Source organism: Fringilla coelebs (genome assembly GCF_963513975.1).
Source record: "Fringilla coelebs genome assembly, chromosome: 1".
NCBI lineage: Eukaryota > Metazoa > Chordata > Aves > Passeriformes > Fringillidae > Fringilla > Fringilla coelebs.
Genome location: NC_140028.1, coordinates 5,789,738 through 5,807,530, shown reverse-complemented (window position 1 = coordinate 5,807,530; position 17,793 = coordinate 5,789,738). Strand labels below are relative to the sequence as shown.

At 41.7% G+C, this 17,793-nt stretch overlaps 1 protein-coding gene across 1 annotated transcript in view; it reads right to left on the bottom strand.

The window, feature by feature from the left end:
* The window catches only part of COL22A1 (collagen type XXII alpha 1 chain), a gene marked incomplete at both ends in the record, with an annotated part of 216,583 nt that overhangs the window by 124,484 nt on the left and 74,306 nt on the right, over positions 1-17,793 (bottom strand). The window contains 3 exons of the mRNA XM_084212415.1: positions 1,788-1,841; positions 3,134-3,187; positions 4,735-4,788. Of these exons, the coding sequence (XP_084068541.1) occupies positions 1,788-1,841; positions 3,134-3,187; positions 4,735-4,788 (162 nt within the window). The remainder of the gene's footprint in view (positions 1-1,787; positions 1,842-3,133; positions 3,188-4,734; positions 4,789-17,793) is intronic.

The following is a 17,793-nucleotide window of genomic DNA, read 5'->3' as shown; positions in this document are numbered from 1 at the left end:
TAAAGCCCTGTCAGCAACTCAGGGTTATTTCTTAAAATAGCTCAGGCCAGAATCCAGCTCAAGGACACTGCTCACAGCCAATGCTTCATTGAGGTAAATGAAAGTCACTGTGAAAACACATACTAATTTTATGTTTAGGCCCTGTGAGAGGCTGGGGTTGGCCAAGCTCATGTCTTCCCTGGGAGCACCTGGCACTGTCCAGTCTGATATCTTTAGGTCCAGCCAGAACCACACCTTTCCTGCCCAGCCCATAGATCTGAACTCCTTCTATTCTGCATTGCCATTAATTGGCTGAACTGCATGTTCCTGAAGAACCTGGTGGGAAATATGGAGCAGGATCAATTCCACTTTGAGGAAAATGTAGGTGCCTCAGTTTAGCTTGGTTTGTAAAAGCTTTGCGAAGCAAATGTGAGGGAGTTCATACCACAAAGAGCATCATATAGCCTGCTGGTTTGTAACTCTACTACATGAGACATGCTGGACAGAGAGAAAATATGTATTTATTTACTTTATATGAGAGATGCAAATAAAAAGCATTTGTGAGTGATAAATTCAGTTCATTTCATCCAAGATCCAAATCCTACTACGGGCAAAATATTCAGTGTGCCTCCACTCAGCTCAGCCCAGCCCTGCTTTGCATGTGTCATTTATCCCCAGCTGAAGCCAGTGTGGTTTCCACAGAGAACCCTGGGATGGCTGCCAAGCATTTCTGCTAATCTACAAACTCCTCATGAGTTCTGATTCTCTCCTGATGGGACTTTGGGAGAGGGCAAATTTCCCTCTATGCAAAAACACCTTTTGGAGACAGGGTTCTGCATAGCTGAGGAGCACAGAGGACCTGTACATGACCTGCTTCATTAAGTCCTCTCAGACAGAGCCAAGGGACAGCCAAGGCTCCATCAGGAAAGGTGCTGAGGTACTGAACTCCTATCTGAGCATAATGCATCAGTGAACTCAGTGCGAGATTTAGGTGACTAGAAATGGCCAGAAAGATGAGACATTCAAAGGTCTTGGCTTGTACAGGAACAGAACTGAGTGAACTTAATTCAGGCAATCAAGTTGTTGTCCTTGCAGCACCTTTCACAGGATGACCTGAACTGTGTGTGATACCCCTAAAAACACACTTGTCACAAGGCACCATCTACTTTTTGTATTATAACAACAAGGCCGAAACTACCTGAGGGGTATTTATCCCCCTAACAGTAATCTGGGAACAAGGCAAGGAGAGCTGAGATTTGAGAAGAGGATAAAGAATTGCTGCTTCAAAAATTGCATTTCTGATGCTCAGTTAAGTCCCACCAGATCTGCATTCAGAAGCACCTTGTTTGAAGCAAACCCAGTGATATAAGCATTGTCTCAAGTTCTGGATCAAATCATTCAGGCACTGTTTACTAGTGCAAAACTGAAGCTCCCAAAGTAAACAGAAATGTTCAGGATAGGATCCCTACATGATCTTTTTGTCAAGTCATAGAGTAGGGGTAATAATTCTCATCAGTATCTTAGTTAGAGTTGGAAAAGCTACAGAAGATATGACACAAGGCTTATGTGCCCCAAAACATGTTTTCTTCACCTTCTCCAGCTACACTCTTGATTGAACAAAAGTTAATTCTTCTTCTTACACACTTTGCATAATTGTTGATACCTTAGCAGACCCCTGATGAAAATGAGCATTTTGAGTTTCTTAATGAATATCAAATGTCATCAACAATGACTAATTCAAGCCATGTAAACATAAAAAATCAGTGAAAAAATATGCCTACCCATGCAAAGAAGAAAGGAAGGCTTACCTTTGGACCTGCTGGCCCAGGCAGTCCAAATGCTCCTGGCTGTCCTGGTTGACCCTGCAAATAAATCACTGGTATAAATATCACTGGTAAACACAAATGTTTTATATATAAAGGCTAGGATAGCTCAAACTAGTCAGTGCATGCAGTTAGAAATAGTGACAGTCCTGAGTGCCATTATACAGAGATCTGAAAGATTACAGTGTGTTTTTCTCACAAAAAATGAAAGCAGAAAGAAAATTAAAAGTGGAGCAGCTCTTTATCTACTCTCAAAACACAATCAAGTAGTAAAACATGAGTTCCCTAAGTTGTGAGCAGCTTGCACTAATTACAGTGTGCAAAGATGGATTCCTTGGAGTCAGCATAATGCATTTGTTCTTGAATTGTCACCTTTCAGTGTATAAACACATCTTATAAGGAATTCTGCAAGTACAACACTGTCCAATCCTATGCCATGTGTGATGTGATGAAGTTGCATCAGTTCTGGAAGCAATATTGAAAAATTTTCACAGTTTTTCCAAAGCCAGACAATCACAGAACAAAGAAGAAAAGGAATGTAAGGAAAAAAAAAAGTTTTTGCTGTGTGTCTCTCCTTTTGTGTATACCTGCCTTCCAGAGAATCCTTTCCCAAGTGCTTCAGTTGCCACCAAGTGACAGCCACAAAGGGACAGTGAATGACATGGTGACGGTTCAACAGTAGACATTTCTAAGGGATGGTGGTTAAGCAGGGGAAAGGATGTAAGGCTCTAAAACATACTTCTATGAGATACTGAAAAACATATTTGTGGTTTTGTGTCTCAACTGTAGTCCTCTCACAGGAAGCATTTGGTACACTGTATCCTTCCTTGAACTAACCATGCCCTCCTCCTCCTCCTCTTCTCTTAGTATTTATCAGTGCACAAAAGGACTTGAGGTCTTTTCTTCAATGAACAAGACTCCAATTTCTCCAGCCCGTGGCTGCTGTGGAAAGCAGCATGGTCCCTTGCACCTTTGCTGAGTCTACTAGCCAAGGACTTCTTGCCAGCCACAAAACTCATGGCCAGGCTCTGCAGCTGCAGCTCTTTACCAGCAGGTCCCAAACCCCAGGCTGCTCCCTCTCCCTCCTTAACGAATGATACCAGAACTGCCCTGGAGCCTCCAGCCATGGTTAATCCATAGGACACCTGCCTTGGCTGCAAACATGTGAGGGAGAGAGAGTTTTGGGGCTATTAACCTCCTGCCATTTGTTTCTGCTGCTCCTAAAACGGCCACACAAATCCCCCAGATGTGTTCCACTGCAGGCAGATTGATGCCCACTGCCTGCCTTGCGCTGAAAAGCAGGATTACATGGGAGGAACAAAAAGGCTTACAGCTTCTCCTTTTGCTCCATCCCTCCCAGGGGGGCCAGGTGAGCCCAGGGAACCCTGTAACAATAACAGAGGTATCATCAGCACAGCATTAACATCTGCTGTAAGTGCAGTGACACAAGCAGCACATCCAGAGAAGAATAAGAAATGAGGAGAAACATTTGAACACAAATATTTATTATTTACAGCTCCTGGAGGAGCTGCTACTGACATTAACACACTAGGGATGATTGATGAGCTGCTAATGAGGAACTAGGCACTCTAGTCCACTTAACTCATTTCAGAATAAATTAATATAAAAGCTCTGGAGCTAATTAGACACATAACAACTGAGTCATCTTAATATTATCATATAATCTTCTCTTAGCTTCTCTCTTCACCATTCCATTGTCTCAAAAATTGCATTTTTAATTTTTTTTTCCTCCTTGATTATACAGCATTCATCCCAAAGCTCAGAAGCCTCTAGGCAAAGGTATAATATGCATAAGTAGTAAGCCTAAAAGCAGACAGAAAAGAAGCGTTGATATACTCAAGCCATCCTCAGGAATGACTCTGGCCACTGGAAAGTGAGTCCCAGAGCTGTGAATATGCAAAGGTGTAGAAAACAAAGAAACAGAAAGCCAAATACCACTTAAATTCAAAATTTTACCATTTAAAAATCTTCCTATGCACCAGGATGAATGAAACTAAATATGCTGAGATTGGTAGCTCCCCAGATAACAGGAACAGCAGCAAATGTGGAGAAAAAGCAAGTTTTCTGCTAGCAGCTGGCAATTTAAAGAATAAATGGAGAGTGGAACAAACAACAGACAAGTAGACAAGTCAAAACACAATGAGGAACTGGCTTAGTGCTTTCATTTCTAGGCACTGCAGCAGTTTTGTCTTAGGTGTGTTATAAAAAAAAGGCTCAAGTGAGAAACAGACATGGGCACTGCAGGCTGTGATTGTACAGGCTGGTTTGTTGTATGTTACTTGGAGAGGCATCTTTCCTGTGGTCCGGAACATTTGCTGTTTTATAAGAGGTGGAAAAAAGTTTAATTTCCTAAAATTCCTCCAGAAAACAAGGATTTGATTAAGGGATTTCCAACAAATGTGTCTAAAGTCAATACTAGTCAACAGAATTAGCTCAGTACTGGATTTAATTTTTGTGTTTTTTTTAAAAATGATGACACAGTAAGCAGCTAAAGGTCACCACAGTCCAAAAGTTATTTATGTTCAATGCAAGTAAAGGCATTACATGTCTCATATTGAAGAGACTGTAGTGTTCCTGTGTGTATTAGCACTGAGTTATGTTCTATTGCATTTATGTATTTTGGACTTTTAGTCAAAGCTCATGCCTTTGAGCTCTCTGCGCATTTGTCAAACATGGCTGAGCATCATCAATAAAACTTTAAAACTTAAAAACGTTAGGCTGCACTTTGATGAAAAACAGTACAACATTACAATCTCCTTTCCTGAGCACCTTGCTTACTCAAAATGAAACAAAATATAATACAGAGGTAGAACAAAAGACTTAAAGTAGGGTCAATTTTCATTAGACTTCCACAGCAGCTTTATAAACTCTTAAACTTTTCAGAATATAATTAATAAAGACTTTGACTTACTTTTTCTCCTTTGTCCCCTTTCAGTCCAGGAAAGCCAGGAAAGCCTTCTTCACCCTACAACACCAATGGAAGAAATACCTCATATCAAATGCCATGCCATTCTGTGGTATCTCTGTGTACTTTAGACAGTGCAGTTGTCATCTCTTGAGAACTGAGTCAGCTTTTCACCTTCACTGTAACAATGCTGTGCCCAGTCACCTGTAACTTGGCCATATTTGAACAGGTTCACTTTCAGTTTTCTAATCCAGTGCATTCCTTCCCTTCCTTTTTGTAATTACCATCCAGAACCAGCAGTTTTCTAAGAAAAGATTAGAGATTTACCCTTGTTAAAAAAAAGTATTTGAAGCATTTCTTCCTTGAGAAACCTTCCTGTTGCCATATTCCAAGGCATAAGAACTTGAAGTCTGGCATGGCCAACTTACTGCAGTTTGCCATGGATTTTTTTTTTTTTTAATTAAAATAAATGGCATGGAAATTGACATGGAAAATTTTGGAAAAATTCAAATGCAGGAATTTTTTTTCCCTCTAGCTACTCTCATTAGGACAAAAGACTGGGAGCTTTTCCCCCATCTGCTTTTGTAAAAACTCACTAGCACAGAAAAATCCTTTTGCAAGAGCATTAAACTGACTAAGAAGTTGATGCATATATTTCCAAATTGTCTGCATACACATAAGACTACTTAATATGTAGATGAATTCAGGCCAAATTCTACCACATGCAATCTTTGATTCCATAAGTCTAGTCTAGCAGACTTAGATGGATTTATTCCTAGGGCAAGGTTCCCTATTTTGACAATCGACAGCGTCAAAATGCAGCCTTATTTATTTATAGGTGTATTTAGCACTTAAAGGTAGACAAAAGATAGTATCTTAAAAGTATCCATCCTATATATGCAAATCAAAGTCTTTACAATCACATTTCTTGCTAACTGAACCTTCATGAAGCACTCCAGAATTTGCAATGCAGCTGGTGGTAAAAATAATCTCTGCTCTGTTGGAATGGCTCTCTAGTGAGGTAGAAAACCCATCAAATAGAAAACGTGGTTTTTGAAGAAGTAATTTGCTCTAAGAGGTCAATAGAAGTTGAAGGAACTGTTGTTCCATGGCCTAGTGTGTCACACAGGTAGGAGAGCAATTTGTGTCTTTTCTATGCAAAGTAAAAGGAGTTTGCATAAGGTCCAGTTAATTAGCTTCTTCTCTTGCCTTTTTTTTTTCTTTTCCTGCCATGAAATAGCAACTGCTTGGCAAAGCTGAACAAATTAATCCTGGGAGCAGTCAATAAGTTTGAAGCACAGTGCTCACAGAAATATTCATGCAGGACAGGAGAGTATCCACCAGCTTTTCCAGTTTTTCTCCAAGGAGAAAATTGCACAGAACCCAGACTCTAGAGAGAGGTTTAACATCCCCTGGGGAACCACCACTGGAAATGCTACAGAGTGGGAAGAGCTCCTACTTCTGCCCCTTCTGCTGACTTCTAGTAGAATCATTAAGGGCAGAAAACCCCTCTCAGGTCGAGTCCAACCATTTACCCAGCATGGTCAAGTCCACCACTAAACGACTTCTGCATGTTTTTTCAACACTTCCAGGGATGGTGATTCCTTAACTTCACTAGGCAGCCTGTTCCACTGGCTTGACCATTTAAAATTGCAAGCATTGTGTAAATATGGAAAAGAAAAAGCAGAGGCAGGGAGCACAGGGCAGTGGAATAACTGCCAGGCAGACACTGTCTGCAAATGCTCTGGGATGAAGCACCCTGGGACAACAGGTAGGCTCTGGCAGCTCTGGGGAACTCAGCCCTGGGGAACAAAAGTCCATCACATTCTTTGCACAAAGCCTAAACGTGGTTGTGCCACTGAGAGGGATTTAAATAATCCTGCATTCCCTCAGGCTGGCTGCACTCCCAACTTCAACACATTGTGAATCAGGTGGTGACATGTAAACCACACGTAGCTGTTTATGCCCTGCAATCCTATTGTCACCCATCTATTTTGTGAATATCTGAAATTCAAAGGCTGTCCTTCTGTGGAGAAGCACCAGGACCACAATAGGAAGGTAACAAGGACTTGGGAAATGAGAAGCACCAGCAAAAGAAGAGGCTACTGATAAAGAGGGGAACTGATTATAGCTTTTAAGGCATCTTGCCTTAGGTTTAGCCTGTACTTTCTGGAGTAGTTTTAGATGGGGTGGCCTTTTGCTTTTTTGGTCAATAGTTTTGTGGAGAAAAATTTGAATATGCAGGTAGTGGTACCTGTGAGGTATTTTGCAGTAACAAATATGGCATTTGCAGTAACAAACAAGCTTAGCTTAGGAAGTTCTTAAAAAATTAAATACTGCAAGCTCTGAGGATACAGCACTAGAAAAGTCACTCTGAAAACTCCATCCTTCATTCCTCAAAGAATTGATAACAATTCTGCAAGAAAGAAAATTAAGAAGGCTTTCTGAGCCATACTGAAAACGAAAAGTTTAACCAGAACTCAGTAAAAAGGATAGAATTTTGAATTTCTTTGTATTTGCTTTTAAATGGAAGCATTCAGAGCCCCACAATGGATACAAAGCAAGGGGTGACCACTGCCTCTGTTCTTCCAGGGACTCTCAGAGCAGGGCTCACGTGGGCACATGGGTTGTCCAGACTCAATGGACTGAAGGAAATGCCACATCATGAGGAACTTCAAAGCACAGGCAACTCTCAGCTGCTGCAGACAGAATATTGGGGTGATAAAGAATAAAAATACTCCTCTCAGCTTCAGCCAAAAAAAAAAAAAAGGTGATCTGGGTAAGGACAGACACACTCAGAGAGGTTCCTTAGTTTGTGTGCATCAACTGAATTATTCCATTGCTGTGTTTGAAGAAGGATGTCTTCCTGGTACACCAGCATGCTGTGGATTTACCAGGTTAGTGATCCCTCCATACTCACCATATGCACATGTACCTTAATTTGTTGTGGGTCATGCAAAAATTCACCTCACTTGGGTTACAGTGAGCCCCGCTACCCCACAGTTTATGGAATAGCCTATGTTTATGGTCAGTGACCAAATTACATCCACGTTTGCCATGGTTTAATCCCAGCCAGCAGCCAAGCCCCACACAGCTGCTCACTCACTCCCCCACCAGAGGGACTGGGGAGAGAATCAGAAGGGTAAAAGCTGGAAAACCCATGGGAAGAGATAAAGACAGCTTAATAGGGGAAAGCAAAAGCCAAGCACACAACCAAATCAAGGGGAAAATTCCCTGCTTCCCATGGGCAGGCATGGGAGTTGTCATGGCAGAAGTTCTGCCATCTCCAGGAGAGCAGGACCCCATCACAGGTAATGGTTACTTGGGAAGACAAACACCATCACTGCAAATGTCCCCCTTTCTCCTTCCTCCCCTCACTTTGCACACTGAGCATGATGTCACATGGTCTGGAATGTCCCTTTGGTCAGTTTGGGTCACCTGTTCTGGCTGTGTCTCTTCCCAAGCTCCCCTGCACCCCCAGTTTCCTCCCCAACGTGGCCATACAAAAAGCAGAAAAGGCCTTGGCTCTGTGTGGGCCCTGCTCAGCAATAACAAAAGCATCTCTGTATTATCAGAACAAATCCAAAACACAGCCCCATACCAGCCACCATGAAGAAAATTAACTCCACCCCAGCCAAAAACTCATGGTTTTGGGTACAAGATCCCATTTTGATCCTGCTATGTCTGAGTGGAGATAATGATGAAATTACAGAAAAAAAAAAATCTTAATTGATAGATGATTTATTTCATCAGAATGGGCAAAACTAGTTCACAGATTTTGCCATATCCAACCTCATAATAATTTTTTTCTGAAGAGACCTAAAACAGAGAAGGAAGGAATCTGCAGGTACAAGGAGAGATGTAGAGGTAGAACAATTCACTATTACCTGATCCTAGAGAGACATCAGAAGCACATAAAGGAAAAATTCCTCAGTGATGTTTTTAAGCAATCTACTCAAATTTAAATGGTTTTCTTTCCTCTATTTGCAGCTCCTCAAGCAGCTGCCAAGTTTACAAATATTTCTTCTAACTTGAGAACAGCTGTGGCCTATAATCACATATTTTATTTGCAACTCTGGGTTGTGGCCTATGTTAATGAAAATAGAGCAAGCTAAACAAAAAAATAAAATGGGGAAAAGTCAGTCCAAAACACATGGTTAGATTCTCATTTGCCTGTCAAATTCAAATAAATCACCAGTCTCTTCCTTCAGCATACAGACCAGACAACAGAAGACAGATCATTCTAAGGTCAATTCCATACATTTTATTTATTTTCCAAACTGGTCTACATCTTACTTTTTCATTAGAAAAGTGACACTTTTCTAATCCTGGTATGAAATTAAAATCTCTAACCCTGTCACACAATGTCAATGGAGGTGTTATTGGGAGACCTGCAAAAAATCTGCCAAGCAGAACCCCAGGAATCACACACTCAGCATGTTGGCAGCTGCAAAAACTGGGGGGAGGGGGGGGGTCTAGAGCCAAAGTAGGAGGAAAAATATCAAGACTTGAAGAGAAACAAAACAACTGGGTAAGATGAAGTGGAAACAGAAGTAAAATTGAACTGTGGAGTGGTAGCACTTCACCAACTTCAACACTTCTCTCCTTTGTTAATTAACTTCATAGCATTCCTGTGAAATGAGAAGGGGGTTACAGCAACTGTAATATTGCTGTCAACAAAGCAGAGGACAGACAAAAGGTCCCAGAGTCTGGGGCAAAGACAGAAACTGACTCCAGATTTCCTGTGAGCCAGGTCAGTGCCTTAACCATACATGTATTATTTCTCCTGGCTCTTTGGCCTGTATCTACCTTGGCAGCTTGATGTTCATGAAGAATAAATGAGGAGATGATGAGTAGCTGTCCTACTGCTGATCCATGGTTACACACTGAACTGTTAGCAGTGTTTGATGAGTCACATGAAATGGGAGGATAGAAGAGATGTTGAGTGGGCTCTTCAGGTTCAAATGTCTCAGAACACTTCCAAGAGACCCCACGGTCTGGAAGAATGCAATATCTTTCTCTTCAGGGTTTCTTCATTCCAAGGGAGCAAACCAATGACATAATAATTGTTTTATTGAAATATACTGTAAATTTAGGGGGGGGGGGGGGGGGATGGTTTTGAGGGTTTTTTCTTAGAGAGGCAAGGCAAAGATCAGGGCTTCATTAAAAGCCAGGGATGATCTGCAGATCAGCTGAGAGGCAGAGCTGCAGTGGATATATGTCACCTAGCTCCATTTTCAAAAGCTGCTGACCAGACAGGCAGCACAAATGACTGCCATTCTTCAGTCCCCAGATGCAGGATTCTATTCACTTAATAATCCTAAAGCCCTGTTAATATCTTGGCAAATTTGACACCAAAGTGGCCTAATCTTCTGCTTCCACATAAAATAAGACATTCATCTCAACTTGGACTTTGCTGAAGTAAAGAAGAAGAAAGAAATGAAGGAAATCTCTTCTGGGTCTTCATATTATATTCTGATATAATAAACAGAACGTTAATGTGACATGACACACAGGGGTCAGTAGAAGTCATAGGTTCTGCAGGACTATCAGGAAATCCAGCCCAGTGCAAACAACTGTTTAAATGATAACTATCTGTGGATTTTATATTTCAAATGTATAAGAGATCTTATTTAATCCATTACATAGAATTCAGTTGTTCCCAAATGGTACTTTCCCAGGAGATATTCATTTTCAAAGGCTCTGTAACCCCTTGCATCTTATCATGAGTGTCATAAATGCCCTGCCATGAGACCAGAAGGGTCCTTCTGACTCTCCATTTTATGATCACAGTTCTTCTGGAGAGAGCAGATGCCCCATTTTTCAGAGATTCCAACAGATATCTTTCTCTCAAGAAACCTGATACTCCAAATTTTGGAGTTGTAGCTACTGGGTTGTAGCTGGCTTGTAGCTACTTTGACACAGGGTCACCTATAAGCTTGGTACTGCAAGAGAAAAGATGCATCACAGCTCACTCATGTGGCACAGCTCTACAGTCATCAGGGTCAGTGTAGAGTTCAGAATGACACAGAAACATCCTAAAGACATCAAAGTTTACACCGGTGCCTGGAATCCTGTCTATCAGCTTCATATTATTTGATTTCCCACCATGACGCTGCTTCACTCCCTAAGTAGGTGATTGTTGAGAGACTGGGGTGGTCAGACACCTCTGACAGCTCCTGAACTTCTGCTTCATCTCCAACCCAGGCTGAGCCAAGTGGAGAATGTAACTAAAGGAAGCAACTCTGCAGCAGAGAGCACAGGGGAGTACAAGAGGGAGTATCTCTGTTTGAAATACTCCAGTTCAACAATTGCTGAAATGTTCAAATTAAGAAACAGTCAAGAGTTTGCAGAGCTATTTATGATTAAACATAATGAATAGGAGGTAAAATATAATTGGAAACAATCAATATTATAATCCCACTGCACAGAGGAATAACCTGACAAATATACTGGACTACAATAAATTGAGTTAGCAGAAGTAGGACTAAGAGAGCCCAAAAGTTTATTTTTACTTGTTTGCATGGTTGGGGCAAGAGGGTCTTCAATTGAAAACACATTTCCTAGAAACCTGAAAATATGAAAAACATAACTCTGCTCCAGAAACTTCTTTGCCTTGAAGCACAAGCTGATGCTCCTTACCAGCACCTGACATTACTCAAGACCAGACAAACAGCTTGCCAAGTACCAGAGGGAAGTGTTCATTGAAACAGAAAAATATTCCAGTCATGTATCATGGCATTGACAAATTAAAGTTCTTTCATCTATAAAAAGTACACAGAAAATGGTTCTAGTCTTTTGGATGATTTGACACATACTGGTTTATACTTTTTCTTGCAAGAATAATCTATAAAATCCATTTGCTCTGCTTCTGGGAAGTTTCTGATGCTTCAGATCTCCACATATCCCTTAACAATTTCAGTAGCTCCAAGAAGAGCTCGTTAGGGCAGAGGAGTAATGCATCACAGCACTCCAAACTCTGGTGTTGATCTGCTCTTATCCATCTTCTGCTACTGATATTCCACATTCACCCCTTAGTCTATCTTCTGGTACCTCCCTGAAATATGTACAAAGCTTTTCCTCAGGATTAACTGCATCTAGTCCATGATTCCTCTCCTCCTTGCAGAGTCCCTCCCTTTAAATCTCTCCCTGCTTATTAAATTTGCCAAATCACTGATCATTCTTCTCACTGCTCTTTTAGAGCAATATTTCTCCACACCTCTCCTTAAATGTCACACCCAAACTGAAGAGAACCTTTGCCTAAAGTCTTATCACCACCTACTTATAACTTGCAGTGATGCACTGCTGTTCACTGCCAAACACACCTGAGGCTGCTCAGTCAAGTCTTTGCCAAAGCTGTAAATCTCTTTGATCTAGCCAGACACAGAGGTTGGAACTAGATGATCTTTAAAGTCCCTTCCAACCCAAACTACTTTTTTTTTATTTTTCGCTTTTTCTTTATGAAGTAGGGCTGCTCCCTAGGTCTTTTTTCATCTCAGAGGTTACGACAAAGGTCATGATCCTTCTTCCCATTTAACTTGGACACTGAGATACAGGAAGGGAAAAAGCTCTGGTCTAGATATTCTTCAGAGCCACTGACAAGGACAGAAAAAAACCTAGTCTCCAGAGACTCAAACCTACTCCCAACACCAAATGTATCAGATATCCTTGAAATAATAACCACTAAGGGTCCACACACTGCTTCAGCAGCAAAACAAACTTTTATCATGAAAAATCCTCACGTTTTCCTCATTCAGCACTTAGTACTATGAGTACATTTATTACTCAGCAGGGTCTGAGACCCAAAACACCATCTTCCTGCCAATGGCAGGGAGAGAAGGGCTTGTGGGCTTTGGGAGACAAAATCTCAAGGTAGTGCTTAAGAAAAAGAGAGAGAGGCCCAGAACAGGGAATTAAAGGTGTCCAGAGTTGCACTTGGGCAAGTGAAGAACAGCATAAAATCCAGTGCTGCCCTGCCTCAGCTGCCCTTACCTGTCCCTTCAGGGAACCCATGACCAAGGCACCTGCACCTTCTCAGCCATCACAAAACCAAGAGCAGCCCAGCAAGAGCTTTGATCAGTGGAAAGGGGAAAACCCATTTGCTTAAGTAGAGAGATTAACCAGCAGGGAGAAGGGCAGGGAATGCTCAGGATGCCTTTGATGGACCAGTGGTAGCAACTTGCTTTGTGTGAGGCTTTAGCTCTCTGTGATTTTTTAGGCTACAAGCTCTAACACCCTACTTCAGAGGGTGTGCTCTGGACTGCTGGGAAAGCTGTTTTATTCCCACCTAACAGGCAGGTAACCCATACCTATCCACTATAATATCACTCTCAGGAGCATCCTCCATTCCAATAAGATTTATCAATTACAGAATCAAGACTCTCAGAGTTTATTTTCAGAAGAAACGTGGAGCTGGCAAATCTCTCTCACATGCTTCCTTTCTCACTGCCAGTGGATCTTGGCAGAGAAATCCTCTAAAGAAACAAGTGCTGGAGACTTTGCAAACTTCTGGCTGCCAGTAGATGTCATTGCATACCAGCAATGTACCAGCCAGCCAGGGGGCAATGCTGAAAAGAAATACATGTTTTCTAAGTTTATGTAAAGGAAAAAAAAGGGAACCAAGTTACTAGCACTCTTACACTGCTGAGAATTAAGCTGTCACAGTCACAATAAGTATGTGAGCTGACTTTGAGTTGTTTATTGCAATCTGCAGCTGTTATTCTGGGTCACAGAAACCCACAGAATTTATCTAAAACCCTCTAATTATGGTTAAGAAAAAGAACTCCATCAAACCATGGTTATTTAGCTCTGCAGAATGTGCTTTAACTACAGTTAAGGGGACACAAAAATACTCAGCATGCAGACCAGAATTGGCCACATACACAAGAGGATTCAGAACATACTGAGTATGGCAGATAGTAACTTTACTAGAACTCATCTTTTAATATGAGGATTCTGAGAAGAAATCACAAATATGAAAAACTCCAGTGAACTGCATGACAGCCTTATGAAGTAGATGAGGTATTATTATACAGATGTTTAAGTGCTGGACTGAGAGGTTAAGTGCTCTTAACCAGCACTCTAGCTAAGAATAGTTCCTGAGCCAAAGACCAGTTCCAGCACCAAAAAAAACAAACCAAAACCAAACCCAAAACATATGTATAAAAAAATCCCTGCAGATTGTGCTTTCACTTTGCCTTTAACAGGTCAGTTTTACTCACATTACCTTTTATTCTGCAATAAAATAAAAGACCTGAGCAGTAAGAACATGAGAACTCAACCCTGAGAAGGCAACGTTTCCATAGCCACTGTCTCCAGGAAACATCAGTGACAGGGCATTGGGGTTTTTTTTTGTCTTCAAATTTCATCTCAATATTACCTCTAAACTTGGAGAGGTTTTCCCATTTTGTTACTGTCAAGAAGTGCTCACTGAAGGAGCCAGCATGGATCCTGATGCACCAAGGTTCCTGCAGTGTGCTTCTGCCTTAGCCTCTCTGGAGAAACCCTTCAGCTCTCCAGTCCTGAGTAAACTGGGTGGCATTTGTGAGTTTGGGGACTTGGTGACACTACCTGAACACCACAGCAGCCCAAGCAAGGTCTGTAACCTCACTGGAGCATCTTCCCTGCACTGGGTTCACCATTTCAGCAATGAAAAGGACACAGATCTCTTGAAGTGATAATCAGCTTTATTTGGAAGTTGCAGGAATAAAGACTATTTCTTGGTTCATGTAAGCTTAGCCCCTACATCATTTAAGAGCTCAGACAACATCTCCTGCTATTAGAAGTAAAAGCTGGTTGCTTCCCCTTCTTTGTACTGAAGCTGTTTTCAAGTTTTCACCTCTGGCCCTTGGATCTGAATTATCATTGCCAGCCTGAGCCTTACCTGCCAGTGTGAGCTTTACCTGCCAGTAAATCACACACACCATCCTTCTGGTTCCAAAATGCATCCCTTAAAAATACACAGATGAAAGCTCTCTTTCTCCATTGAACCAGCCTGCAGCATTTTTTGCAGGCAGAACTGCACTCATTTTCTTGTGTCCCAGGTTGCTGGATGCTGGCCAGCCCTGATCTAAAGGCACAGTGCTCGTGCTAATCTGGTAAGTCCTGCTGACAGCACAGCATAGGGGTAAAAAAGCAACAGGGCTTTCAGGTCAGGCCTTTGGTACATTCAGCTGCCTCCAGGCAGACGGAGCACAGGGCTGTATCTAACAGAGCAGATTTCCACAGCTTTTCCAAAAGCCCTAAAAATGGCAATAACTCCACTTTGGAAGAGAAGGGAAGGGGAAGCAAAGCCTCTGTTAGAAGGATTTAGTGGGAAAGAGATACAGACCTGGAGGGAAAGAAACTCTTCAGCTTAATTTTGGGGGAACAAAGACTAGCTGCTCTGCTCAAGGTCATTAGAGCCAAGATCCAAGACTGGATGTCCCACAGTCTAGCCCAGAGCCTGAACTATCTGCCTGCTTTTCTTTTCTATGATTGGCCTTGCAGTCACTGCATCTCTAATAAGCCAAGCCACTTTGGAGATTTTATTCTCCTTAGAAATACTATAATAGTCCTTCTGCGTTTTTATCAGAGTCATTAACATGAAAAAAAAATTGCTAGGAGAATATAGACTTTATCTGCTAAAGTTATTTCTTGTATTCATTGCTGCCTGTGTGATTATTAGCATGAAGGAAAACAGATAAAGCACAAAAGGAAAGCCTGGATACTCTTGGAAAGTCATTAGTGAGGGAAGTCCAAGTGCAAAACATAAGGAAACCTTCATCCACCACCTCTGCAAAAGATGGGTGCTCGTAGTTAGAGTTTTTCCTCTGATGAATTGGTTTCCTGTGGAAAAACCATGGCAGTGATCACTTGATCCATTTGTTTGATGACACCTTTTTCATGCTTCCCAGGCTTCTTCAACAGGTGTGAATAGTGTTGGTCTAAGCCCTGAACAAGCTACAGAAATTTCTGTCCCTTTCTGGGCAATGAAGGTGTTAGGAATATTGAAGAGTTGTACAAAAGTCTAAGAATAACTATCAGCAGTCAAAACAAAGGTGCAGTGGCCCATCTGCCTCAGTTCTCCTCATGGGAGACTTCTCAAACCTGTCCTGTCACCAATTACATTTTGCAGAAATCCACTGACATCCTGAAGCAGAGAATGTCTTTGTACTCACTAGAGGTTTACAGATGTCTCTCTCTAATTAACTCATATGCACTGTTTCAAACACAAAATTTTAACCTCCAGAACAGTCTGCAAAGAGGTGTTTCAATACCTGCTGCATGAAAAGCAACTTCATTTTGTTCATTTTAAACTTGCTAGAAAGGTTGCTTAGTTTGCCTTCCCTTCAGTTTTACAACACAAGAAAGAGTGAAAAATAATTTCCCACTAATATCTCCATACCACTCAAAGTTTGACAGAGTTGTGTTTTACTTCCACTAAAGTCATCACATTTCTAAGCACCTTCCTGCCTGCAGAACCTCTTCACTGCTCTTGGCCTTTGGGATGCTGGAAGGGTGTCTCAACACCACTGCATAATGCTCAGTCCTTTGCAAGACAAAGGCAGAAGTTTTTGAGAGCCTCCCAGTTAAATTTTGCACTGAGACATTAGGAGGGCTGGCTCATGATGTGGATGGCTGTGCCCCAGGAATGCAGACCTCATGCTCTACAGAACTTCCCTTGTCAGACATGAATTCTCTGACTTTGATCGAGTTACTGAAACCCCCTTTTGCTTGAGTGGTCCTCAGAAATGCTCTCCAGCTGCTCCTGATGCCCTCGCTCTCTCCTGCCCCTGCTCCTCTTGAATCAATAGGGATTTGAGATGTGAGTTATAACCCTTACAGAATCAGGCCATCTGGTTTAGCAGATAGCCACTTCAATAACCTCCAGAATAAAGCTAAAGCATTCCCTTTCATGGTGATGAGGTTACAGAATTGAATATTGAGCCACTTATAATCATCAGTTCAACAACAGAAGCATTTACAAAAGTGAATGAATGCACAGTAAATAGACATAGATTTATGAGCAGAAATATGACAGACTACATCTAATGTGAAAGGGATTAACAACTCCAAGGGCTGAAAGATGACAGCCAACAATGGAAATTTAAGATCCAATACAGAGCAGGCAATAGGTGAATACCACCTCTCCAGGAAGTCCACTTGAGAGTGATTTACAAGGGCACCTGTAGATGCATTATGGTATTTTCTTTTTTCTAGATCTGTACATAATAACTTGGCTGCATGTGCATGTTTCTGTACAAAAAAAAAAAAAAAAAAAGCATCCTCCATCATTCTGATCTATTTAGGCCTGGCAGAACATGCCAGGCTGCTGCTTGAACCATCACAGTGAGTTTCCTGGGTTTAAAAGTTACAGAAGCCCTCATGTCAACATGAATTAGGTTTTTAGCCACAGCTGCTATTATCTTGGGGTTTGCCACTAATGATGTGTTTGACATGTTATATATGCTAATACAAGCATCCTTTTGGCTTTAACTTGGTGATATAACCAAGGTGATGACCCGGGGAAGCAAGGCCAGTACCTCTCCTGTCCTTCTGGAAAAGCACTGCATTTTCCCTCTGACAAATGCCTCAGACCTCACATAAATGCCATACAAACAGTACTTGGCAACAGCATGGTCTGGCAGGTGTTTGGCACTGGCACAGCTGGAGAGCAAGACTATAATAAGAGAGTGATTTTAATCTTGTCATCTCTGTCTTTTCAAAGGTGAGACCACTTTGTTCCGCCAACATTTAGGAGGTGAGCCTCGTTCTTTTAAAAGATCCCACAGCACATGCATGGCAACAACCACACAGACTGCAGCAGATAGTAAAGTCCAGCATCTCTGATCCAGCTTTCCAGCACTGGATCATACCCATATAAATCAAGGAAACAAACCTGCAACAGCCAAAGTGAGAAAGAAACAAGAATTACTGCTCGTGCAGCCATTGTGGAGCAGCAGGCAAACAAAGGAAACACTTGAATCCTCCTCTTCTTCCAGGTGTTCTCCTCTCTGGGAAGGTTTTAATTTCATAGGTTATTCTACTTTGATGGTATATGGCATCACAGGCCCTTGCAGCCCT